Source organism: Staurois parvus, unplaced genomic scaffold, assembly GCF_062004578.1.
Source record: "Staurois parvus isolate SC_StPar_1 unplaced genomic scaffold, SC_StPar_1.0 ptg001200l, whole genome shotgun sequence".
Classification (NCBI taxonomy): domain Eukaryota; kingdom Metazoa; phylum Chordata; class Amphibia; order Anura; family Ranidae; genus Staurois; species Staurois parvus.
The window spans coordinates 18,987-45,461 of NW_028318996.1; the positions used below are offsets into that span (position 1 = coordinate 18,987).

General features: G+C 43.0%; 1 protein-coding gene across 2 annotated transcripts; it reads right to left on the reverse strand.

The window, feature by feature from the left end:
• Positions 1-7,448: 7,448 nt before the first annotated feature.
• Positions 7,449-26,361, reverse strand: AP5B1 (adaptor related protein complex 5 subunit beta 1). Of its 2 annotated transcripts, XM_089660042.1 has the most exons (3): positions 26,135-26,361; positions 14,878-15,069; positions 7,449-12,086 (listed from the first exon to the last, which is right to left on the reverse strand). In XM_089660042.1, exons 2-3 carry the CDS (start codon positions 15,025-15,027, stop codon positions 9,453-9,455), a joined length of 2,784 nt encoding a protein of 927 aa, XP_089516168.1. In that variant the 5' UTR covers positions 15,028-15,069; positions 26,135-26,361; the 3' UTR covers positions 7,449-9,452. The 2 variants fall into 2 exon arrangements, with proteins under 2 accessions (XP_089516168.1, XP_089516169.1); XM_089660043.1 differs by lacking the exon at positions 14,878-15,069 and having other exon boundaries at positions 26,135-26,241.
• Between the last annotated feature and the right edge of the window lie 114 nt (positions 26,362-26,475).

Here is a 26,475-nt window from a genome sequence, read left to right on the forward strand (position 1 = left end):
TATACAATTTTCTTTAGATTTACCAAATACCATATAATAGGAGGTCAAGTCCAAACAACACTTTCAGTTGTATCCAATTAGGCAGGCCCTTGCACTACACAGTTGAAGGTAAATCTAAAGGAAATTGGACAGAAAATTGTATAGTGTATGGCCAGCCTTAGTAAATTCTTCTCAATGCATTCTTAGAAGGAAGGTACACATTTTGATCTGATTACCTGACATCCTACATCTTCCACATGTCAAAGTTTAAATAAAGGCTAATATAATATAAGCCGGCCATAGATGGATCAAATCTTAGCCAGTTCAGCAGGGACCAGCAGAGATTCTATCTATCTATGGGCAGGCTGGTTGCACTGAAGTTGATCCATTGATCGACTTGGTTACAACCAGGTTTAAAACAGTGCTTTCCCTCTCCTCATACCCATGCTGCATACTCTTTTTAAAATAGAGCTGCATACCTGTATGTGATTGCATACAACATTTTAACCACTGCCCGCCCTATAGTAATATGAGGGATGCAAGGTGGGTCTCTCGTTCTGGAAAGACGTCATATGACGTCCTCCCATTCTAACCATGCATGCGTGGCTCCTGGAGCGTGCAAGTGCTGCGATCGGCGGTGTGCTGTGTCCCTCGGACGCAGCGGATCACTGATCCACGGAAAGAGCCAAAGATGCCGGCTCGGTCATGTGATCAGCTTTGTCCAATCACAGCTGATCACATGTAAACAGGGAAATGCCGGTTAGCAGCATTTCTCTCCTCTCGAGCTGTCTGCTGACAGCTCGAGAGGAGAGCCGGTAATCGGCATTTGGCGGAGGGGACATGTACACTGACCATCAGAGCACTGATGATCAGTGTGCCCTGATGATCAGTGTAGTCCCAGCAGTGCCACCTGTCAGTGTCCATCAGTGCATATCAATGCCACATAGTACCCATCTGAGCTGCCTTTCAGTGTCACCCATTAGTGCCACCTATCAGTGTCATATCAGTGCAGCCTTTCAGTGCCCATCACTGCATCCTCAGCGCACATCACTGAAGGAGAAAAAGCACTTATTTACAAAATTTTATAACAAAAACTAAGAAAAAAATTGTTTTTCAAAATTTTCAGTGGTTTTTGGTTTAAGAAAAAAAACTCATAGTTGATTAAATACCACCAAAATAAAGCTCTGTCACAAAAAAATGATAAAAATGTCATATGGTTACGGTGTTGCATGACCGCGCAATTGTCATTCAAAGTGCAACAGCGCTGGAAATTGGCCTGGGCAGGAAGGGGGTATAAGTTCCCTGTAGGCTTCAGGTTAAACATAAATTCTATTAGCTTTCACTTCCACTTTAACTTCTTGTTCCATGCTTTGCTTATCTTATATACAGAATTAAAAATGATCTCCGTAGTTGCCATTGATATGTTGATAAATGCGGTTAACATCCTTGACTAAGGTTTTGCAAGCACCTCTCATGCCAGCAAAAAGAATCTGCTGATCTTTGCTGCTGGAATCCAGTGCATGCAGGTAAACGCCTGTGTGAACGAAGCCTAATACATGCACATTTTTTATGTTTAGTTTTTTCTCAATTGCTGAAACTATGACCATAATAACTGATGATCATGACAAAAATCCAGTGAGCACCAAATTTCCTGTTTGAACGACACAGTGCCTCTGCTGTAATGAAATTCTAAAGTGACGTCTGATTTTTCCACTGCTGGATTACAGAGCACCTCACCTTATCCTCATAATATACAGAAAAGGTGCATGCATTGCAGAGGTGGTTTTTTTTTTTTCACCTAGACATACACTTTTAGGACTGCCGAAATAAGCTCAATTAATCTTCTAGAGGATCTGCTGTATTCACATATATAGACCAGACCTGACAGTTGCACTAAGCAATAGAAACAGCTAAGACCTCATTCACACTGGCACATTGAAGTGATCTGGGAACTATAAACAACTTTCATGCCTCCCAGATAGTTTTTTTTCCCGTGTTTAAATGTTCTTGCTTTTTTTTTACTTCACTAACAGATGCAGCGGCTGTTAGCATTGTATAAACTGTATGTAGCCTCAGCTATATACGGTGCTGTATTCTGACAGCAGGACAAGAACTGCCTATCCTGCTCCCGGAGCAAAATCAAGTGTTGCTCAGCCATTCACAGGAAGCTCTGTATTCTATGAAAGAGTCTGTCTCCAATGGACACACAGAGCTGGACCTGGGAGCGAGCATACACTAGTGCCCCCATAGCAAGCGGCTTGCTATGGGGACACAGGGGGGGGGGGAGCCAGCAGGGGCATCAAGAGGAGCCTCAGGGTTGCTCTTTCCAAAACCATTGCAGAGCAGGTAAGTAGAACATGTTTATTTAAAAAAAAAAAAAAAAAAACCTTTACTATCGCTTTAACTGCTGATGTATACCAATCAGCCATACTTTACTACCTACCTGATATTTAGTAGGTACCACTTTTGCCACAACAGCCCTGACCCATCAAGGCATAAACACCAGTAGACCTCTGAAGGGTAAGCTCTGGTATCTGCCCCCAAGCTGTCAGTAGCAGATTCTTTAATTCTTGTAGGTTGTGATATGGGACCTCCATACAGCAGACTTGCTTTTCTAGCACATCCCACAGAAGCTCAATGGATTGAGATCTGAAGAATTTGGAGGCCAAGCGAACACCTCAAACTTGTTATTATGCTCCTCAAATTATTTTTGCATTGTGGCATAGCACATTAGCCTGCTAAAAAAAGCAACTGCCATCAGGAAATACATTTTCCAAAAAGGAGTGTACTTTACCCGCAACAATGTTTAGGTAGCACATATCAAGTAACATCCACATGAATGGCAGGACCAAGGTCTCCCAGCAGGACCAAGGTCTCCCAGCAGAACACTGCCCAAAGCATCACATTGCCTCCGCTGGCTTGTCTTCTTCCCATATTGCATCCTGACGCCATCTCTTCCCCAGTTAAGTGAGGCACACACACAGAATCATCCACATGATGTTAAAGAGAACACGACAGTCACCACACTCTGCTCAGAGGGGAGAATTAGGTGATTAGTGGTGTTTAATTGCTCCCTAGGTGATTGTAAATTATTTTTTTTTTAAACCATTCTTTTTTAAAGTGATTCTAACAAAAATAATGGTTTTTGGGTCCCCTGCTGAGTGCCCCCAATAGCAAGCTGCTTGTTATGGCAGCACTTGAGGCTCGCTCCCGAGTCGTGCTCTATGGCCATTCACATGCAGAATGCTACTTGGCCCCCCCCAACTCTCTCATTGGCCCTTCTGGCTGTGATATACAGCAGCAGGAGGCAATGCGTATAGGTAGACCCAGGAGAACCGTTGCTCTCATGCACCTCACTGGATTGAGATGGTGCTCAGGTAAGTATAAAGGGGGGTGGGGAGGGAGCTGCCCCAAAAAGGTTTTTTACCATTACGGTAAAAAAAAAAAAACTTTGTGCCTCTAGAACCACTTTAAAGCACTGCTAAATCCCAAACATGACATCCATACTAGCATTCATGCAGTACCTCTTTTATAGTTCTCAGAACTACTGACTTTACCTTCTTCTGAACAGGATGCTTGCCATCGCTTTGACACATTGTGGAATCCAGGTTTCTCAGTGGAGGATCTGATTCCCCGCTAAGCAAAGTGGTCAGATGACAGGTTTATGTCTGCTCCATTTACACCCAACTGCCCTTCGTCCGATCCTCCTAGATGGAGGGGAAAGGATCCCCTTCTGGGTTTTTTTTTTAGCGATAGGATTGGAGGTTGGTGGGTGTAAACGGAGTTGTGGGTGCTAGACCACAGGAAAACATGGACCATCTGATCAGGTCTGCCTGAAACACTAACGGGTAGACATGATTGCTTGTGTGAAGGGGCCTTAAACAATTGTTCCGTAATTATTTCTGCTTTTGTAAAAATGTATCAAAACAGTTCCCACGAAGTTCAAACAAAGGCCCTTATTTTCTTCTATTAAGCGGACCACTAAAACAGCTCAGCTCTATCTCCCACCGTCAAAATCTCACACTCCAGTTATCCCCATGTGAGAGAACTAGTAATTGAGAGATAGTTGAACTGAAATGCCCAACAAGTCTTCTCAGATGTAATAAGAAGAAACGACCGTAATTTTAGGGATCCAAGTGTACTCACAATCTTATGTCCGGCTTATAACAATGACCAGGGTATTGTAAAGTCCATGATACACTGTACCAGTGTCTGGGACTATCACACTCTCCAGCTCCTTCACCTTCCAAGCCTCACAATGGGAACCCTCCGACTGGCCTGCATAGTCCGTACCATGGGAGGTTCTCCAGCGCTGCTCACTCCTCTAGGCCAATCATGCAGTTGTAGTACTCCAATTCTAATACGGTATTCTACAACTCACCTGACCATAGTTTTGGTGGCTGCAATTATATTCTTTTATCAGGCATTTTCCCCTTTATTTCCACCTGGTATTTATGCAAACACCATACTTCTTGTATCCCCACTCACTTTCACTGTAACTATAAAGGTAGTCACGATTGCCAGCCTGGTTGGACTAAATGGGGTTTATTTACTAAAGCTGGAGAGTCCAAAATCAGACTCCCTTCTGCATAGAAACCAATCAGCTTCCAGGTTTCATTGCCAAAGCTTCATTGACAAGCTGAGGTTAGAAGCTGATTGGTTTCTATGCAGAAGGGAGTCTGATTTTGGACTCTCCAGCTTTAGTAAATAAACCCCAATATGTCTGCTATTCTTCATCTCCATTATATAGGGGTAATGGAACTAGCAGTCTACACAAGAAAGAAAACTTTATAATTAAAGTGGGGTTTACACTAATGGTGAAGATCCTTTTTTAGGGATATCAGCCCATCTACCACAGCCTGACAGATTAAAGTCACCACCAACATAGGATATAGATCAGAACCAGCCAGTTCAAAGTCACACTAAACAATATTCTTATTAAAAAAAAAATAAAATCCATACACATCCATGACTTAATGGCCCTGTAATCTTGTTCATGAAAATGTTTTATTGTATTTTTTTCTGGCTCCTTGTAACATCCTCTGTGAGCTCCCAAAGCTCTCCTTTCCCACTCACTGCTGTTTGTTTGAAACTCACAGTGCACATAAGATGTGGTCATGTGCACTGCTCTATGCACACTACATAGCCCATAGTCTCTAGTCTATCTCAGGAATGAGAGCGTGGGGGCCACACTGCTACTTACAGTGGGCCCATGGATACGAACATAGCCAAGGAAGTCAGATCACAGCAGCAGAAAAAAATGGAGATTTGGTGGATGCTAAAGAAGATACTTTTTTTGAGTTAAGAATACATACTGAATAGAAGATATTTTTAAAACAGAATTTAGTTTGAGGAATTCTACTTGTCACTGATCCTCCAAATGCAGGGTAGTATCCAATGCATCAATAAGGTATGCAATGGCCCCTTGTAATTCTAAGGTGCTGGCCGGAAACTGCGATACCTCAAGGACACCATCTTCAGACTCCGAATCAGGAGCGACTTGGCCTCTTCGAAGGCCTCGGGAGGGTCAGAGATAGACTCAGCAGGAATGGTACTGAAGCTTGCTTTGGGAACGTGTGGTTAGTGTCCAAGGAATTCAGAGAATGTGGCCACAAAGTCCTGAAGTCCATGAAGATAAACGGGACTAGGCCTCACCTGATGGGGCTGAACTGGACTCCCATTATGAAAACGAACTATAGCGTTACCAGATTCTGGATTGAAGGCATTAGTTCTCTGAGACAATGCCAAATAGAAACCCCCAGAACAACTAGGGGAATATAGACTGAGGTCACCCGACTAGGCCCAAAGTATGAAGCAAGGCCCGAGGTGACCAGGTGGGCAGTGGTAACAGACTGGGGAGTGGAGTTCCAAGTGGTGCTGTAAAGCAGGAGCAGTAAATGGGATGGTGCTTCCTCTACCCTGAACGTCAGGAAAAAAAAGTGCAGAGCGACTTCAACACTCCACCCAGCTGGCATCATCATCAACAGCCATTCCGTCAACCTTAACCCCTGCTTAAAAAAAAACAAACAAAACAACAATGGTAGTGGGAAATTCAAGAAGTGCCCAGCTGTGCAATACAAAAGGTAGTTCCCAGTCCTACAGCCTTACTTACAAAGTGACGCTCTAAAGACAGGGCAAAGTTTTGTCAGTGCTGTGATAGTTTGACAATTGCTCCGTCATGCTGCACTGTACCCAAATTAGTTTTATAGAAGTTTTTTTTTTAACAGACAGGGTTTAATGGCATTTAAAAAGCACTGGGTTTTTGCTTCAAGCAAGAAAGTCTCCAAAATTGTTTCATTTAGGACCTAGTCTATACTGTGCAGCAGAGTGCAGGTGTCAGGACCATTTAATGCACAGAACTGGCAGATTTTTGTGGCCAGGAGTTGGCACCCTCCCTTCCTATGGTGGTCGTTGGTGGTGAGTGTCCCATAACATTGGTGGTCTGTGGTGTTTTCCCCTGGAACACTGGTGGTCAGTGTGCCACTAAGGTCCATATACCCCTTGTAACCCCTTGCTGTGCTTAGCGGTGATTACAGTGCCCCTTTGCTGATCAGTGTGAGCAGTGCTCACAGGACCATGCAGGAGAAGCACTGGCTGTGGAAGAATGAAGAGGATTGGCGGGTTCAGTGGCAGAAGAGGAAAGCGCAGGCTCTCAGGTGTACAGAAACAGACGACCACCTCTCTGATTTATTTATTTTTTTACAATAGGTCAGGGGAGTGGTTATAGAAGACGTGTTGAAGAAAATACAGGGGCTGTCATTGCTTATCTTTGAATTTGAAGTGATTCTAAAAGGTTGTAAATGTTTATAAAAAAACAACAAGCATGTATACCTGCTCTGTGCAATGGTTTTGCACAGAGCAGCCCGCTCTTCTTTTTGGGTCCCCTGCTGGTGGTCCTGGCTCCTCCCTCCACCAAGTGCCCCAATAGCAAGCCTCTTCCTATGGGGGTACTCGAGCAGGCTCACTCTCAGGCCATGCTCTTGTGAATGGACATTGTCCATTCACATAGAATGCATCTTGTCCCCCACCCCCTGCGCTCCTGATTGGCTCACTGGCTGTGATTGACAACAAGGAGAGGGAAAGCTGCTGCTCTCCTGCACATTGCTGGATGGAGTTGGTGCTCAGGTGGGCTGAGGAGGGAGCTACACGCAGAAGTAAACTTAGTGGGAAAGTCTGCCTGCTGTAATTAAAATGTACATCTAGAGATCCTGCACCTTGACAATCCTTCAGATATACTGATATACTCTTAGTAAGTGTTGAATCAAAACTCAAACACTCACTACAATAAACCTACAGCTAGTCTAATGCTACCTCAATCTGTGCAAAATCTTAAGTGGTGTGTAAACTAGACAGGAAAAGGTTTTTTGGGGTTTTTTTGCCACGCAGCTCAGAATAAAAATGGTGATTAACCTGTAAGTTAAAACATCTTCTGTTTTGTGCCACACATACATAACAAATGGACTTCTAAAAAAAGTAAAAATCTATATATTATACTTGATACAGTTTCTATGGTCTTGATTAAAACATTTTTTACAAAATATAGATTTTTTTTCCCTTAGAATCTGAATGCAAGATTAAAACACTTAAATGTAGAAACTAACATCTGTATTTTAACACTGGAGCTGATAAGGCAGTCCTGGCTCATCAGTAAATAAACACATTAAACAATTAACAGGCAAACATCCCTTTTTGGCTCATGAATGCTGCAATGAGCACTGCGTTGCTTCCTGTGGTGGACTTGCGGTTTGCTTTTTTTTTCACATTTCAGGGGAACAAACTGCAACATATCCATACATGTAAAAGGAGGTCTTTGTTGCCTGTACTGATTGCCTATTCTGTAGATGTGGACATTCAACAAAATCAAGATAACATTGCAATGCTGCCCAGATGGGGAAAAAATAGTGCAAACAACATCTGTGCTCCATTGTGATTGTACCCTATGTTACTGTCAGATGACGATTGAGCTCAGAATATACATTACACTCTGACTGTACAGTCTTTGTAAAATCTCCTTTTAAAACAAACCAAAACTATGTAATAGGATGCCCTACCTAAATTATTTAATCAATTTGCATCCAATCAGACAAGCCTTTGGCCTATATAATTGTTGGTAGATGTAAGGGAGATTGTACAGTCAGACTGTAATATGTAGGGTAATCCCTAAACTGCAACATAATGCAAAACCTTTTTTTTTTCATTTTGGATAGAGTAAGATGGTTATAACCCGTCAGATGTTTTTTGGCCATTTGTGCCCCATTGCAGAGATTTCCCTTCACTTCCTGTCCCATAGCCAAAACATAAAGTGAGTGAAATCCCTGCAAATTATGGGAACTCCTTGGGGACCCCCAGGTCACCAAAACTAGTGTCTCCATTGGAAGATTACCCATTTATTAATTTTCTAGAGACAACCCAAAATTATGGACTTTTACTTTCAATGAGAACGGTAACAGGACAAATAAAGATGGGGTGCAGACAACAATAAAACATGACAGGCACTCTGCACTCTATCCAAAAAAAAAAGATTTGCCTTTAGTTGTACTTCAACTTAAAGTATAGATATAGGTCATATACCTATAAGCAGGCAGTATTTAAGATTATCTAAAACGAAAACGATTTTTAGATTGGATAGAGTGGCAAAGTGCTGGAATCCCTTGCCAGGTTGTTAATGCTGTCTGTGTTTCCATTAGAGGGATTTACCCTCTCCTAGAGAGCACCGTCTCTGGGTCTGAAAAGGAGAGAAAATCCAAAATATGTCATATGGGGAAAATATATTTCAAATGGGACATGATTTCGAGCGACGGTCTTTGAGGGCATTTTATCCACTCTGAAGAGATCTCCTGCCATCCCTTAATTCCTGTTCTGTCAAAAGAAATAAAGGAAAATCAACTAAGGGAGCAAAACATAGATTAAAAAAAAAAATTAATAAAAAGTGTTTTAAACGTTTCATACTCTATCCAAAATGAAAAGAAAATCATCAGCTTTAGAAATACATTAAAGGGATAGAAATATGAGCTGCAATTGCTAGTTTTTTCTGGCTCCAGAACAGCAACTTGATCCTTCTTCAATTTGAAGATTTACTGACTGGAAACCAATATATGTCCCGTCACCTAACTGGCTGCATACCTACTCCGAGTCTTGGTTGGACTCTCTAAATAGGGAAGTAGGTCGGTCCTGGAGTTTGTACATTCCAAGAAAGTCAGCGCTGCATTTAGCCATATTTCTATCCTGATGAACTCCCTTTATCACATATAAGTTCTGTACTCGGTACAGAAGTAGATTTTTTTTTAGGTTAAACCATTATTCACAGGCATGACACTTATTTAATCACATGCTACAGCCCTGAGGGATAAGACCAAGTGGACCTTGCCCCGCTGTACTCACTGGTAACTTCTAAACTGTCAAACTGAAACAGATTCAGCACTCAAAATGATGGATTACTTTTGTGACACCACGGGAACATTCATAAACATTTTTCACGTGTTCTTTGACAGATCACGTAGATGGGAATTCAAGTATGGCAGTATTTTCCAATTATTAGTTCTAATGTCAAAACAAGCCATGTCCCCTTGAAAGCGAGCATGAATTAAGATGTGGAATCTGGGTGGTAGCAGTATGGCAATTTTGTATTCGTGATCATGATAAGACACCACAAATTTGGAGAAATGGGACTGCACAAAGACTCGTAGAGACTCCTTTGACATCTTGTGGCAGAATATACTTTCTTCACACCAGTTTTGATCATCAGGCTGCATAGTTTGCCAGAGACTGACAAACAGGTGGTACCGGGCATCTAATGAACAAGACTCTGGCACAGGAAGATTAGCAAAGAGTTCTGGGAATGCAATATGCAGAGGTTCGAGTCTTGAAAAATAAGTGTATCCATCCTCAGTATTAAATGTGGCATTTACATTCAATATGGATGGATACGGATCTTTAGGAACCAAATAAATAGTGACCACCGGAGGTTTTCTGTCAGCATAGAGGCACATTACACTGACATCACTAATTTCTTCAAAATTAGCATTTGTAAGTTCAAAGTGAAGCACAATACAAGAGAGTTTATGAAATTTTTTCTCAACATCTCCTTTGAAAGTCAAATGGTACTTCAAAGCAAGCAATGAGGAAACATTATCCTCAAGGTATTGGTAGTAATCTTTAAGACCATATTCAGCTGATGGACTTTCTTCCATAGATTCTTTAGCAAAAGGCAACAAAGAACTTTTTTCATCATGAACTGGACACAAACAGAGAATTGCCTTTTCTGTGTTGTGAATTGTTAGCAAGGTGGAGAAGTTCTCACTTTCAGTCATTATCGAGGACAAGGACCTAGTTTTTGTTGGACCACCCATCGGAGACATGTTGAGAATTTTACCAAGCTTGTCACTAGAAACATTGGTCAGGAGAATGTAATAGAGGCGTGAACGGTCTTGGATGTCAATGTCTTCAAAATGGTGCATCAGATGCTGCAAAAGATCTGCCAAGTGCATGAAGACCACGTCTAAATGCTCATGTTGGAGAATGTGTTTGCAGACAGACAACAAAGCGTTGCCCAAACCCCAGTCCCCTTTTTGGCACAGGCCAGACTGAAAAACCAAACGTCTTAAGAAGAGGACTGTACTTGTTTGTGGAATGGTATTTTCTTGGGCTACTCTAGAAAGTACTTTGAGATGCCACCGAAGAAACTTTATGGTTGAACTTTCTATAGGAAGGTTGACTATGTGCCTTTGTAAACCTTTGGACAATGATCCTGGCCAAGGCTGAAATTCCAGTAAAATCTGCGTCTGATTAATCAAGTTGATAAAATAAAGCGCCAAATAACTTTGGCTTCTGTACAGCTCCAATAGACTTCTGGTCAAATTTTCCATGTGCTTTTCACAAAAATTAAAGTAGCGAACAAAAATATACACAGAACGGAAAAAGGTTGCTGTAATCTCTCTGCCTGCATTTCTGTCAACCATGCTATACAATGCCATGAGATGTTCAAACAAGTATTCTATACCCTTCTCAGAACGATAACCTTCATTTTCCAGATATACCATGCTCAGCAAATTCTGCCTGCAGAGCATTGTGATGCAGTCATTGAAAATGTTGGGGAATAAGGATGATGTCATTTGGACAGTTAGCAGGACTGGTAGATTCTCCCCGGGGTTTGAGTTTAGTGGTCTGTTCTCCGGAAAGTGCAACAGACAATCTAAGTAGAACAGCTTCACTGGCGTAGAGAGAAGTGGATGCTGCGTCATCCCCACCAGCCTCTGTAGGAGAAAGTGCTCATCTTCAGCTGTAAACAAACTATCTGTGAAGACTGCTTTCATTTGAAGAATGCTGTGAAAACACGAAATGTCTTTTGTTCCAAACAGTCGCACGAGCTGAGACTTGAAAATGACGGGCGATATGGTACGAACCATGGCCACGATCTGTGTTATCTGCCAAAACAGAGTGTTTTGGCATGCAGCAGTAAAGAGATAGGAGTCCTCTAATAACAGAGCTAGGATAGATTTTAATTCTTTGGTCTCATTGTTTGATGGTAGCAGAAAAAGTTGCTCTCCTGAGGATGGCTGAAGTTCCTTCATGTCTTTTGTGGCACTCCAAAGAAAACTGTCATTGCTTGTCAGCATTTGCTTGAGGGTTCCATTAGATGGTCCTTCTTTCTGCGCTAGGATCTGTATTGCATTCTTGAGGGTCACACTGTATAGAAGTGTGTACGACTGATGAGCGCTAGTAATTTCTTGTTGCTGCATTGTGTATAAATGTTCTAGCCTTTGTGACAGGAGCCCCGGGTAGCAGTACTCCAGTTCTCTCAGGCACTCGCAAGCCATGATGCGTACAGGCCTGTTGGATGACCCCTGCTTCTTGTCATTGATGTCTGATATAAGGTGCATTAGAAAAGAGGCGAAGTCCTGGGCTACTTTGCAATTGCAGTTGAAGTTATCAGTGGTGATCAGCACAGTCTCGATTGCTAACAGGAGGTGGCACCTTAAACTTATACTTTTCACTGAAGTTGACATTTGTTGTAAAATATTTATCAGGATCTCAGCGGTAAGTTCACCTGCAGCTTTCTCTGGACACAGAGTTGTAGGAAACTCTAATAAAAGATTCAGCATTAAAACCTAGAACAGAAAATGATTATCTGTGTCAGTTACAGAACACTGCAAGGACAAACACTGTCATAGGCTCTGTGGACAGAATAACAAGCCGTGTGCACCGAAAAGGAAAATGGGTTTGTTGCTCTTAACTATAAAACTATTAAGTAGCGATTAGATGAGAACTATAAGATGCTATTGCTTTGTGCTGGAGCATCTTCTTGTGAGATTTGTGGTACTTAATGCTCAGGAATGCTAAATTTTTTTTGTTTTGGCCAGGAAGGGGCATGAAAAAAAAAACAAAAAAAAAAACAAAAACTTGCTCTACAGTAAAAAGTCTCTGTTAGAACTTTGTTACTGCTAAAAAAAAATGCCAACATGTAAAATAAGAATACAAACCTACCCAACGCCCATGTCTTCGGAGGCACAGGGTAGGCAAGTATTATTCTTTTACAGTGCAGCTTTTTTAACTTTTAGTTGCTTTAAAGGATAACTACACTTTTAAAATAAAGTAAAGTGGAAACGTAGTCAAAGTCTGGTGTAACCTACTGCATACAGAGTCCCCAGCCTCCATCCCCTCTTCTTATGTCACCAGGGGGCTGGCCGTCTCTTTTGGGCTCTTGCAGTCGGCCCTTGAATGACATGCAACTGCGCATGTACAGGATTGACCTAAAGCCTCCTGGGATGCATGTTGCGAGTATTCCAGAAGGCTTTAGGCCAGGGGAAAGGAAATCAGAATTAAATCAGGAAATCAAGAATTGCTTAGGTAAGAAAGTAAAAAAAAAATTACAGGAATTCTAACCATTCCTTACTATATCTATGTATCTAAAAAATGTTTTAGCTATAGACACATTAACCCTGGAGGCACCGCTTAAAGCTATATTAAAAGGCAATTAAAAAAATAAAAAATAAATAACAAACATGTTATACTTACCTGCTCTGTGCAGGGGTTTTGCACAGAGCAGCCCCCTCTTCTCATGTGTTCGGCCGGCATTCCTGGCCCCTTCCCTCTTGCCAATGCCCCCAGAGCAAGCAGCCTGCTATGGGGGAAGCCAAAGAGGCTCACTCCAGAGCCACAGCTCTACGTGTCTATGCACACACAGAGCTGTGGCTCAGCCCCACCCCCCTCTCTCTCCTCACTGTCTCACTGGTTGTGCTTGACAGCAGCGGGAGATAATGGCTTCCGCTGCTGTCTCAGCCAATGAGGAGGGAGAGTTCCCAGAGAGCTGAGGCTCTTGTGCACATGGCTGGATCGTGATGGGGCTCAGGTAAGTATTAGGGGGGCTGCTGCACACAGAAGGTTTTTTACCTTCATGCATAGAATACATGAAGGTAAAACAAAATCTTGAGCTTTTACAAGCACTTTAATCCCAAAGTCGGGAAGGGCAACACAAAATAGTCTTTCCTGTATAACAAAGGTAAGTAGGCATTATCTGGTGCTTCTCACATGCAGACATACACTATATTGCCAAAAGTATTGGGACACCCCTTCAAATCATTGGATTCTGGTGTTGCAATCACCTCCATGGCCACAGGTGTAAAAAATCAAGCACCTAGGCATGCAGACTGCTTCTACAGACATTTGTGAAAGAATGGGTCGCTCTCATGGGCTCAGTGAATTCAAGCATGGTACCAGGATAGGTTGTCACCTGTGCAATATGTCCATCCATGAAATTTCCTTGTTACTAAATATTCCACAGTCAACTGTTAGTGGTATTGTAACAAAGTAGAAGCAACTGGGAACAACAGCAACTCAGCCACAAAGTGGTAGGCCATATAAAATGACAGAGCGGGGTCAGCACATGCTGAAGAACAAAGTGAGCAGAGGTCGCCAACTGTCTGCAGAGTCAATAGCTAAAGACCTCCAAACTTTGTGTGGCCTTCAGATTAGCAAAACAGTGTGTAGAGAGCTTCATGGAATGGGTTTCCATAGCCGAGTAGCTGCATCCTTGCCTTACATCACCAAGTGCAATGCAAAGCATCAGATGCAGTGGTGTAAAGCACGCCACCACTGGACTCTAAAGCATTGGAAACGTGTTCTCTGGAGTGATGAATCACGATTCTCTGTTTGGCAATCCGATAGATGTGTCTGGGTTTGGCAGTTGCCAGAAGAATGGTATTTGCCTGACTGCATTGTGCCAAGTATAAAGTTTGGTCGAGGGGGGATTATGGTGTGGGGTTGTTTTACAGGGGTTGGGCTTGGCCCCTTAGTTCCAGTGAAAGGAACTCTTAAGGCATTAGCATACCAAGACATTTTGGCCAATTTCATGCTTCCAACTTTGTGGGAACAGTTTGGGGATGGCCCCTTCCTGTTCCAACATGACTGTGCACCAGTGCACAAAGCAAGGTTCATGAAGACATGGATGAGTGAGTTTGGGGTGGAGGAACTTGACTGGCCTGCACAGAGTCCTGACCTCAACCTGAAAGAACACCTTTGGGACAAATTAGAGCAGAGACTGTGAGCCAGGCCTTTTCATCCAACATCAGTGCCTGACCTCACAAATGCTCTTCTGGAAGAATGGTCAAACCTTCCCATAGACACCCTCCTAAACCTTGTGGACAGCCTTCCCAGAAGAGTTGAAGCTGTTATAGCTGCAAAGGGTGGGCCAACTCAATATTGAACCCTACGGACTAAGACTGGGATGCCATTAAAGTTCATGTGCGTGTAAAGGCAGGTGTCCCAATACTTTTGACAATATAGTGTAGCTCTAGCATGTGGCCAGCTTTAGTCGTGTACATGAGCAATAAAATTAAATAAAATAAAACAAAAAATAGATTTAACAGGCTAAAGACCCCAAGACTTAATTTCCTCAAATACCTTTGTTTGTTCGTTCAAACTTTCACTCTTCAGATCTTTTAACAGATCATCCAAAAAACTCTCCGCGGTTATGCTGGATAAGAAGGACCTTGGATTGGTACAAAAGGCTACCACCTTCTTGGACCAGCTAGTACTGTTCCTCTCTGCCATGATGCTGAACAGGTGACTAAATTAGAAAGTCAGTACTGGACCCTGTATGTAACATACAAATAAACGTCAATTAGAAATGTAACTACACAAATTAGGAATAGCGGATGGCGCACAAAACTATGCGATAAAGAATATAATGATAGAGTCACTTAAAGAGGACCTTGTGCCTAAAAATCAAGGCCCACTGTTTACCTTTGCCCCTCCTCATTATTGATAAAACATAAGGAATGGTTTAAAAATCACCTGAAAGTTATGCGGGCCATAGATGGGATGAAAAACGGACGAAAATCAGCCAAAAAAAAAAAAAAAACGGCCGATTTTCGGATCGTTAGTGTGGTAATCGGTCGGCCGTTTTTAGTGATTTTTGCACTTTTCGATTATCAGTCCTGCTGGAAAAAAAATCGGCCAAATTTGTCGTTCTGACGATTTTCGCGGCAATGATGGACAAATCTACCGATCTTTTTCCGATTTTAAAAAATGCGCATGAGCAGTGACATGAAAGAAGGAAAAGCAGAAAAGGAAAAAAATAGAATATGAATGAGAAGAAGAAATAGAATATGAATAAAAAGAAGAAATAGAATAAAAAAGAGAAGAAGAAATAGAATATAAAGAAGAAGAAAAAGAAGAAATAGAATATGAAGAAGCAAAAAAAAAAAAGAATTTCAGTCCGATATTATATTTTGATATTTAAAAGTATAGCAACATTGTATCTATTTGTATCCGAATAGAAACATCTGTATCCTAAATGGATACAAATAGATACAATGTTGCAACTTTTTCTACTTCTTCTGCATATTCTATTTCTTCTTCTTCTGCATATTCTATATAATTGCCGGCCGTAGACGGGACAAAAATCAGCCGACTTTTTTTTTTTTTACCAATGGTGGTAACGTCGGCTGATTGAACGACCGATTTTTCCTTTTTCTAAAAAAAAAAAACAGCGGGTTTTCTCCCTGTCTATGGCCTGCATTAGATGGTATTCTCACCTTTCCCTGATTTCTGGTTGTAGTGCAAGGGTGACATCATCCTTTGAGTGGGAGATGGAGATCAGAGTACTCCACATTTCTCGGAGAAAATTTTGAAACATCTTCTTGTGAGACTGGGAGTACTTAGCATACATATAATATAAAACCTATTTTTTGCCTTGTGTTATCTTTTCTTTAAGTATATTTAGAGCATTTCAGGGAGGAGGAGGGACAGAAATGGTAAACAGGGGACCTTGCATGTAAAGGAAATGTAGAGTCTTATTTTTACTTCAGACATTTAATTGAAGATATCAGCTTGATGCAAGTATTAATGCACGTTAATGTTTCAACAACGTTGCTATAGTTGTAGTATGCGTACATGGGGACAGTTATACTTATTCTAACTACTCAAAATACAGTCTGATGTAGGCCAAGGTGCCACATCCTCAATACATCAGATAAAGTAAAAAAAATCCAAAAAGTGGGATTTTTAAAGTGGTTGAAAAGCCTAAAGGGTTATTGCCTTAATGCATTCTCTGCATTATTAATGTTTCTCACTTCTGTGACTTATTGTGAGACTTGCGACACAAAGTCGCATGACAAGTCAAAAACGCATTAATTTCAATGGGTGGCGTCTTAATCGATGCAACTCAAGTTGCCGCAAAATAATAAAAAGAGGTTCCGACGCTATTTTTCTGAGACTTGGGTGTGACTTGAGTGCCATAGACTGCAATGGTAAATCACAAAATTCACAAGCAAATTGCAAGACTTTGGGGTTGCAACATTGTGAACTGAGCCTTAAAGTGGAGCTCCACCCAAAAGGGGAAGTTCCGCTTTAAGGACTGCTCCCCATTAAAGATTGGCACCTTTGGGGGTCGGGGGGGGAGCGGGTATTTGAAAGGTACCCGCTCCCACTTCCGGTCCGATTGCCTAGGTCGGGTGTCGGCAACCCGCGGCTCTTTTTCACCTTTCCTGCGGCTCCGGAGCACACTGCCCACCAGGTGACAGGCAATAGGGTCGGCAAGCCGCGGCTCTTTTAATGCAGATCTTCTGTGTGCCGGGCGCCCGCTGGCAAACATTGGCTGTCAGGATGTAGGCGGGGCAGCCCGGATGTAGGCGGGGCAGCGTGACGAACTCCTCTCCTCTCACAGTCCGCCCTAAAGACCAGAACGGTGCGGGAACCCAGCGAGAGGAACGCGCGGAGCAAAGGTAAGTGAATTCACACAATATGGGGAATGAATTACTATGGGGGATGAATTACTATAGGGGGGATGAATTACTATAGGGGGGATGAATTACTATAGGGGGGATGAATTACTATAGGGGGGATGAATTACTATGGGGGATGAATTACTATATGGGGGATGAATTACTATATGGGGGATGAATTACTATATGGGGGATGAATTACTATATGGGGGATGAATTACTATATGGGGGATGTATTTTCAGTTTTAAAAATGTTTCTCTCAAAATAAATTTCAATCGTGGTTTTGGCGAGATTTGGCTCAGTCGAAAAAAAAGGTTGCACACCACTGACCTAAGGCTATGATTGTGATTATGACGATACACTGTGGCCCTGATTAACCCTTTGCTTACTGGGCCCTTAAACCCCCTTCATGACCAGAGCGTTTTTTGCAATATATGCAGTGTCGGATTTGTTTTAAATGTTGCAATGGTTTTGCGGCTCCCAGTCTTTTTTTCCCTCTCGGAAACGGGTCCAAGTGGCTCTTTATGTCTTAAAGGTTGCAGACCCCTGGCCTAGGTGATCGGAAACGGAAGGTGTCCTCCCTCCCTTCCTGTAGTCTTTTGGGACACGTGACATGTTCCAGAAGACTACAGGACCATTCATGAAGCGCAGTGCTACTCGTGCATGCGCAGTGCGTACCCGGCTGAGAAGCCAAAAGCTATCACAGCCGAGTGCCCACAATGAAGATGCTAGCCTACTGGAATACAGGACGGCTAGTGAAACAGATGACACACCACGGGACCGAGGGCCAGGTACGTGGCTGTTTTTTAAAAGTCAGCAGCTACAGTTTTTGTAGCTGCTGACTTTTATTTTTTAACAGGGTGAGTGGAACTCAGCTTTAAAGGTAAAAAAAAAAAAAAAAGGATTCCCCCCGAGCATCCCTAATACTTTCCTGAGCCCCATTGCGATCCAGCGCTGTGCATGAGAGCAGCGTCTCTCTCCATCCTCACATGGCAGATTGAAAGCAGTGGGAGCCATTGGTACCTACTGCTCTCAATCAAACTCTGTCAAGAGGGAGTGAGACTGTGCCCAGCTGTCTGTGTTTATGAACGCAAACAGCGAGGCTCTGAAGCATGCCCGCACAAGTGTCCCCACAGGAAGCGGGGGCACTGGCTGAGTAGGAGAAGCCAGGAGTACCTGTGGAGGACCTGAGAAGAGGAGGATCCGGGCTGCTCTGTGCAAAACCATTACATATAGCAGGTATGACATGTTTGTTATTTGAGAAAAAAAAAAAAAATTAAGCTTTACAATCACTTTAGGGCTCCAAGAAAACACAAACATAAAACAGATGTATTTGTTTTATATTTGTGTTTTCTTGGTGCCTTAAAGATCCCACAATTCTTTTAGTATGTCTGATTCATTCTAACTACTCATGCTCAACCTCTGGCTTTGCAGTGCTACGCAATAGTTGTGTTTTACGGCTCCTTCTCAGAGCAATTGGCTGAATTGTCTAACTCATGGAAAACAAGGTGCTATCTGTGTGGATAGCACATTGTTGTTAAAGAGACCTTGTTGTTGTTAAAAATAAAAAATAGGGTAAAATCAGGCATTAAAGTGGATTTTTAGTCAGAGAATTAAGTCCTGCTAGATCACTTCAGGATGGCTCCTTTAGCAGGCATAGCTATGTAACACACTGAAATAAGTGCCTATATTGTATAAAATCCAGTAATACATTGTCTCACTCTGCTCTGCACATACACATCTGCTCTCTATATTTTGGCACTGTGCTGAATTTGTAGAGGCCGATCTGCTGACATCCTAAAGATTTACTGCTGCTCAGGGGCTCTGGGCTTCAGCAAAATGGCAGCCTCCAGCAAGAAGAAACAGGAACGATACTGGAGGCAATTTACAGCTCACACAGTCATTGGTAAAATAATTATTAATGTGGAATATATTTTTCTTGCTAAAGAATATTATTTATTATCAAGCGTTATGGGTAACCAAAAGTCTATTTTTGTATCCTCTGACCCTTTTGTAACCATAACTTCCTAAACTACCCTCCCCCCTCCCATAGAGGTTCTGGGCTCCCTCAGCTCCATTCCTGGAATTACTTTTAGCTGCAGCAGTGGTAATCCTGGTTGTGTCTGCCGGAGCAGCTAATAAATAGTACTTCCTGCCATTCTGCACTGGAACAGGGGCGGACTGACCATTTGGAAACTCGGGCACTGCCCGAGGGCCCGGGGTCAGTAGGGGGCCCCATGAGATGCCCCTGGTACCTTTTTCATAGGCTTTTTTGAGTTTGGGCAAGGACACAGGGGTCCCATGATCCCCTAATGCCCGGGGGCCCCATGAGTTCTCAGTCCACCCCTGCACTGGAATAGAGTGTTGGGACCAGAGTGAGCTCAGTACCTCCATCAGATAAATGCACTGATGTTTTAGAGCAGATTATTTCAGGAGAAAGAGGTAGAAATGAGACTAAAAAAAAGACACAAAAAGACATGAAGTGTGCTCTAATTATAACAGAGTTACAGAATATTTTGCAGATGAAACCGTCCACATATATGCGTTTCAACTGTACATTCAGCTATCCCACTATGCTTTAACACAGGGGTTTTCAAACTACGACCTGTGGGCCACAACCGGACCCCCCCCATGTACCCGGGGTCCATGATGTGATGGGCATACCGCTGTAAGGCTGAGACTCTAATGAGGACCCTGATGGGGATCCTGATGTAATGTGGATTTTTTTCGGCCCATGTACGATAGTAAAACATATGATGTGGCCTTCCTATTGAAAGGTTCGGAGACCCCCTGCTTTAACATCTCAGATACAATTGATGATTATTACTATGGCAGCACACTTGCCCTGAAATTCCACCAGATGTACTATCTTCTCCCTGGCTGCATAGCTTTACTATAACAATCTGAACCCATACCGACATGCTAATTGCACACCACTAACTTATTAACGGATATGCTATATATTAGTATGGATATCACGCACCTTTCCGAGATTCAGTCTTTCAAAATGCATAATGTTTCCTCCCCCCATGAACCTTCCCCTAACTTTTCCATTAAATTGATACTAAAGCCTCATTTTGTTTTTGTAAATAACAGACATGTCATACTTACTTGCTCTTTGCAATGGTTTTGCAGAGAGTGGCCCCGATCCTTCTCTTCTTGGGTCCCCTGCTGGTGATTCTGGTCCCTCCCCCTTGAGCAGTGCCTCCATAGCAAGCCGCTTGCTATGGGGACACTGGTACATGCTCGCCCCCGAGCCCTGCTCTCCGCAAGACACAGTAGAGCAGTGACTTGGCCTCGCCCCTCCACTTCCTCCTCACAGGCTGTAATTGACAGAAGTGGGAGCCTATGGCTGTGACTCCTACTGCTATATCCAAGCCAATGAGTGAGGAGAGACCTGAGAAAGTCACATCTCCTGTGCACATTGCTGGACTGAGATGGGGCTCAGGTGAGTATTGGGAGGGGCTGGGGGAGCCACTGCAAACTGAAGGTTTTTTAATCTTCATGCATACAGTACATGAAAGTAAAAAACCTCAAGCCTTTAGAACCACTTTAAGGTCAATGGCACAACTATCTGTTTCACCCATACCAGGGTGCTAGGTATAATCCTGGATTCCAAACACTCCTTTGTGCCCTGCATCCAATGGCTGATCAAATCTTGCTGCCTCAACCTCAGCAACATCTCCAAAATTCACTCCTTCCTAACCATTGACATCACAAATCTAATAAATCACACTCTTGTTATCCCTCATCTCATCTACTACAACTTCCTCCTCATCGGCCTTCCTCTACACAGCTTCCCCCCACCATCTTGAGTCTACCACAAACACTGCAGGACTCATGCATCTTACCAGTTGTTCAATGTCCACCACCCCTCCCTGCCAATCCCTCCAACTGGCTTCAGCTCTCCAATAAATAAAATCCAAAATACTAGCAGCAGCATACAAAGCCATCCACACCTCTACCCCCAGCTACATCACCAACCGAGTCTCATGAATTGTTTATGCCGCTCCTCCCAAGACCTCCTTCCTCTCTAGCTCCCTCGTCACCTTCTTCAATGTTTTCCTCCAGGACTTCTCCCATGCTCTGGAATTCCCTACCACAAGCTGTTCTTGACTCTGCCTGCCTGTAGCCAACCCTTAAAATGTATCTCCTTAGGGAGGCCTATCCCACCTCTAATTGAAATCTAAACTATTACTTTCTCCATTAGCTCGAAAGAGCAGGGCCCTCTAACCCCTCGTGTATTGTTTTGTTACTGTACTGTCTCATGTTCTGTCCCCACTATAATGTACAGCGCTGAGCAAACCTTTTGGCGCTATATAAATACTGTATAATAATAATAATAATTAGCTCTAATGCACCCCACACCCGCTCTTGCATCACTTACCGCACCTTCCTCCCCCTTTAGATTGTAAGCCCTTGTGAGTAGGGCCCTCCTAATCCTTTTGTATTCGGTCCTGTCTCCATTTTTGTAAAGAGCTGCGCAAACTGTTGGTGTGCAATAAATCCTGCATACATTGTCTTTTACCCCATATTTCTCCCACAGTGTATTATTGCAGCAAAGTCATTAGATGTTGACATCCTTGACAGGCACTGATGTGAATGGTTCACTTTTCTCTATAAAAAAATGAGTAAAATATCTATAACGTATTTAAAAAGTAAAACAAAGTAATAAAATGAATAACTAAAATATATCAGAATTACATACTCCCAGATTTTGGCTATTGCTCTGTGTGTGACCCGGTGTCCTATACCTTGAGGAGCCAGACATGGTCCCTTCCACACCCAGTAGTAAAGTAAACCTGTCATGACACAAACACATTCGTCTGTTGATGTGTGCTTTTCTTTCTTGAGAAATGATTGCAGTAAATATTAAAGACCGAATAATCTTGCCAGTTACTAGGACTAGAACTTCTGCTTGGACTGCCTTGGCGATCCTGCGGAAGTACCTATCAAAACCAGGTACACCCCCCCCCCCAAAAAAAAAAAAAATGTGGCAGAGGAGCTGGGGAGGAGGGGGATAAATGGAACTTCCCTTTTTGGGTGAAGTTCTGCTTTAACTGCACAAGCTGAGGATAGAATCTGTATGATTACTCTGCACAGTGGCTCCACTTTTAGTAAATTCCCCTTTCTGTGCCCAAGCCCTGCCTGCAGATTGGACTGTGCAATGAGACTGGTGAGAAGGATCCAGCAGGGCACATGACACCTAAGACTTAACAGGGCAATGAGCTTGGTGGGGAGAATCCTGCCCAGTGATTGACAGCCTGGGCCAGAAGACAGTAGCCCCGTCCAGAGATTGGACTGTGCAGTGATCAAAGAGATAGATCATGTGACCTGACAAAGAAAAATAGAGGAAATGTCTAAAAATTGGATTGTTGCAATATACAAATGAATTGTTTAGTGTGATACTGATTCCCAACCAGCATGAATGGAGGAGGGGCGTAGATGGGTTTACATACAATTTACCTACAGACTAGCTTTGGTTAAAGCAGCATTAAACCCAAAAGCAAACATTTATTATATTGCTCAGGGGTGTGGAAAGTTTTAATAAAACTACTTGTCCAACAGACTAAATTGGGGTCCAAATCTATTTGTCCCTCATAAAGGCAATTTGACAATTTTAACACCTTTCTGCTTATCTCCAGGACCTCACCTGGGAACTAGCAGGGAGGCGCGAGACCTTGCAGGGTGAAGAGCACCGATTGGGTGTTTGGCAGGAAAGAGGAGTGTCCGGCTCTTTTAACGCTTAGCAGCAGCGCATCTGGTGAGCAAGTAAATGAGGCGTTGGCCCAGCGAGAGAGAAAAAAAACCAAACTTTATTCTGTCAGGTTACCCTTGAACACAATCACTTGGGTGCTCAGTACTAGCGTATGCTGAGCAGCCAAATCAAGCTCCGGTGTATCATGAAGATGTGTACCCCGTGAAGACTGTATCCCCTGCAGCAACTGTGCTGTGCTGGAATCAGGGAAAACAGGCTGAGCTAAAGCCGGAGACGTACCTGAAGTCACATAACTCCTAACATGCCAAACTACAGCACAGGTATGGGGTGCTACAGCCGCTGTCAAATCCTGTATCTTCCCTGTGTATCCCTGGGGATCAGCACTGGTAATAATGATGACCAGAGCCTGTGTCCCCGCCTGGATATCAGGGTGCCGGAGCTTCTGAATCCTGACCAGGTACACGCTTGGTTGTAGTCCGACATGTAAGGAGTTACGTGACCTAGCATGGCTTGTTTTCCCCAATTCTGGCACATGCGCAGTTGCCACAGAGAATACAGATCTTCATGCTACACCAGTGTCTGCTATATACTTCAGTGCCAATGTCATAGACCAATCAGAAGCCAAGAAAAAACAGGCATGACACCCCCCAAGAAGACAGACATAATTCCCTCTCCTGCAAGAGGACTTGCATGACTCAGTGTCTCATTGTTGATCTCAGAAGAACAGTGCCCATAGGATGGATTGTTGCTCCAGCATTGGTGTAATAGTGCCCCAAGGGCTAGATAAAGGCAAGCAAAGGGCCACACCCCAGGCCACAGGTTGGAGACTGTTGCTCTAGAACGCTCTACCCCAATCTGTCTGCCTATCCCCTACTCTGTCCACGTTTAGACGATCCCTGAAAACTTTTCAGAAAAGCCTATCCTGCCTCCACCTAAAAGCTGTACATGTATATTCTCCATCAGCACATCCCTCACAGTTATATTACATTTTGTATCACTTGACCCTCCCCCTTTTAGATTGTAAGCTCTAACAAGCAGGGCCCTCCGATTCCTGCTGTATTCAACTGCATTGTAGCTGTACTGTCTGCCCTCCCGTTGTAAAAATCTGCGCAAACTGTCGGCACTATATAAATCCTCTATTATAATAATAATAATCATGAAAGGAAAAAAAAAACTGTTTGCTGTAACTGATTATAAAGAGTGAGCTGGAGCTTGGCTTCAATGTGTTAGTGTATTTAAATCTGCTAACACTCTCCTCCCTCCAGATTGACAATGCTGCTGTCCAAAGGTGCCCCCTGTGCTGTTTCATCCAGAGTGGGGGGCACTCTAATACAGGAGGTGTGTTACAGTGAGAGCTGTGAAAATGTGGAATACACTCCCTCAAGAGTTGGTTCTGGCCAGCTCAGTGGATTGCTTTTTAAAAAGTCCTGGATTCTTTCTTAGTTACACAGAATATAACTGGATACTAACATTTATAGGTAAAGTTTATCCCGGGAATATCCGATTGCCTCTCGGGGGATCAGGAAGGATTATTTTTTCCCTGCAGGAGCAAATTGGATCATGCTTTGCTGTTTTTTTTGCCTTCCTCTGGATCAATTGTCGGTATAGGATTATAACTTTTTTTTTTACCACCCCCTGCCCGGCCGTTGTATATAAATGGCCGGACGGTGGCAGTGCAGGGGCGGGTGGTGGTTTATAAATGGCCTCCCCATCCCCTGCTTGTGCGCACTCCCTGGGAGCGCGCAGCACCGCAATCCGGTGCCCGCTGTGTTCTATGGACAGTGGAACACCGATCTTTGTACAGGACCTCTGTGTGAGGTCCCGATCATGTGATCACTGATTGGCCAATCAGTGATCAAATACAGAGTAGTAACCAAGATGTCACTTCTGACATCATTGCTTACTACGTGTGAAATCTGTGAATGATCAAAGGTCACATGGTACAAGGCTATTCACAACGGCCTTGTACCATGTGATAAGCTGTGACCAATCACAGCTCTCACAGTATTTCTCAATGGCTGCAAAAATGCAGCCAGAGAGAAGGAGAAATTATTGCTTTTACAGTCTTTATGGGTGTAAAAGAAATCAGTGTAAAAAAAATAAAAAATCATCATCACCCCACAAGTAGTACAGTGTCACCATGGTGACACTGTACTGCTAGGGTGACAATATGTAGAAAAAAAACATAATATAAAAAAATTAAATAAAAATTATAATTTTTTGTTATAAACTAATTTGTTTTGTTTTTTTACTAAAAAAAAATTGAATAAATTTTGGCTAAGATTTATGATGAAATATTATTTATTTGCAAACTTTTACAAGAAAATTTGTTTTTTTTTTCAAAATTTTTGGACTTTTTTATTTATATAGCAAAAAAAAAAAAAATCTCAGTGGCAAATAAATACCACCAAAATAAAGCTTTATCTGTCTCAAACAAATGCTAAAAAATTCATATGGGTACAGTGTTGCATGACCGCGCAATTGTCATTCAAAGTGTGATAGCACTGAAAGCTGAAAATTGCCCTGGACAGGAAGGGGGTGAAAGTGTCCGGACTTGAAGAGGTTAATGGTTGAACTGGATGGACGTTTGTCTTTTTGCAGCCAGACTAACTATAACTATCTACTGGCCAGATCACCAGGTGAAAAAGCCTAAAAAAAGAAAACGAATGCAGCCACCACATCTAATGGTTGGGAAGCTGCAATATGTGACATTTTTGTTTTTTTTGGAACTGAATTTAGATGGTCAATATAAGAGCCAGGCAGGTGGCATTTTCAGAAGAGGGGGTGGTAATGGCTGCTTCCCTGGTTTAGGTCTGTCAGTTGTTCCTCTAATATCTAGACTCCGCCAGCAATGAGCCCATGCTATTCCAACAAAACCATTTACTTTGAATAGAGGGTCACATACCCTGTCAGGCTTTTGTTGTCATTTATGCCCCCATTGGGACACTTTTGCAATGGCAACACGTGCAAATATCTGTGTAAAAGCAGGGGAGACAGAACTCCTGACAATGGTCTTCTGACACCTCCCTCGTACTGGTGTCACAAATACAGGAAGTGAGCGATTTCCTCAATGGGGGGAGGGGGGCACAGGCAGGAGTAAAAATCTGTAAAGTCCCCCCCCCCCCTCTGCAACACTATAGAAACCACGCAAACTTAGACCTGGAACGGAAAGTAAATCCATTGCCTTTGGAACAGATTCTAGAGAATACAAACCTTCTCTGGTGGAGACATGCAGGTGTGTCCGGGCCCCGGGGCCCCTCAGGACGCTGTCACAGCTCTGACACACATCACTCACCAAAACAGCTTCGCTAAACACCAGCCGTCAGCCTGAAACTAACCCAACCGGAAGCGGCATACAGCTGACCGGATGTGGCGCACGACGGTCAGCCATATTCACCGAGGGCAAGTTTTGCCAATTCGTTTCACAAAGAAGTTTACAGCTAATATACAATTACTGTATACATCATTTCATGCTTTACATGTCTAACGTGTTCAGATATTCCACAGAATGGCGATATGTCTGCCTCTTAGCCGGAAATATACAGGGTACCCTT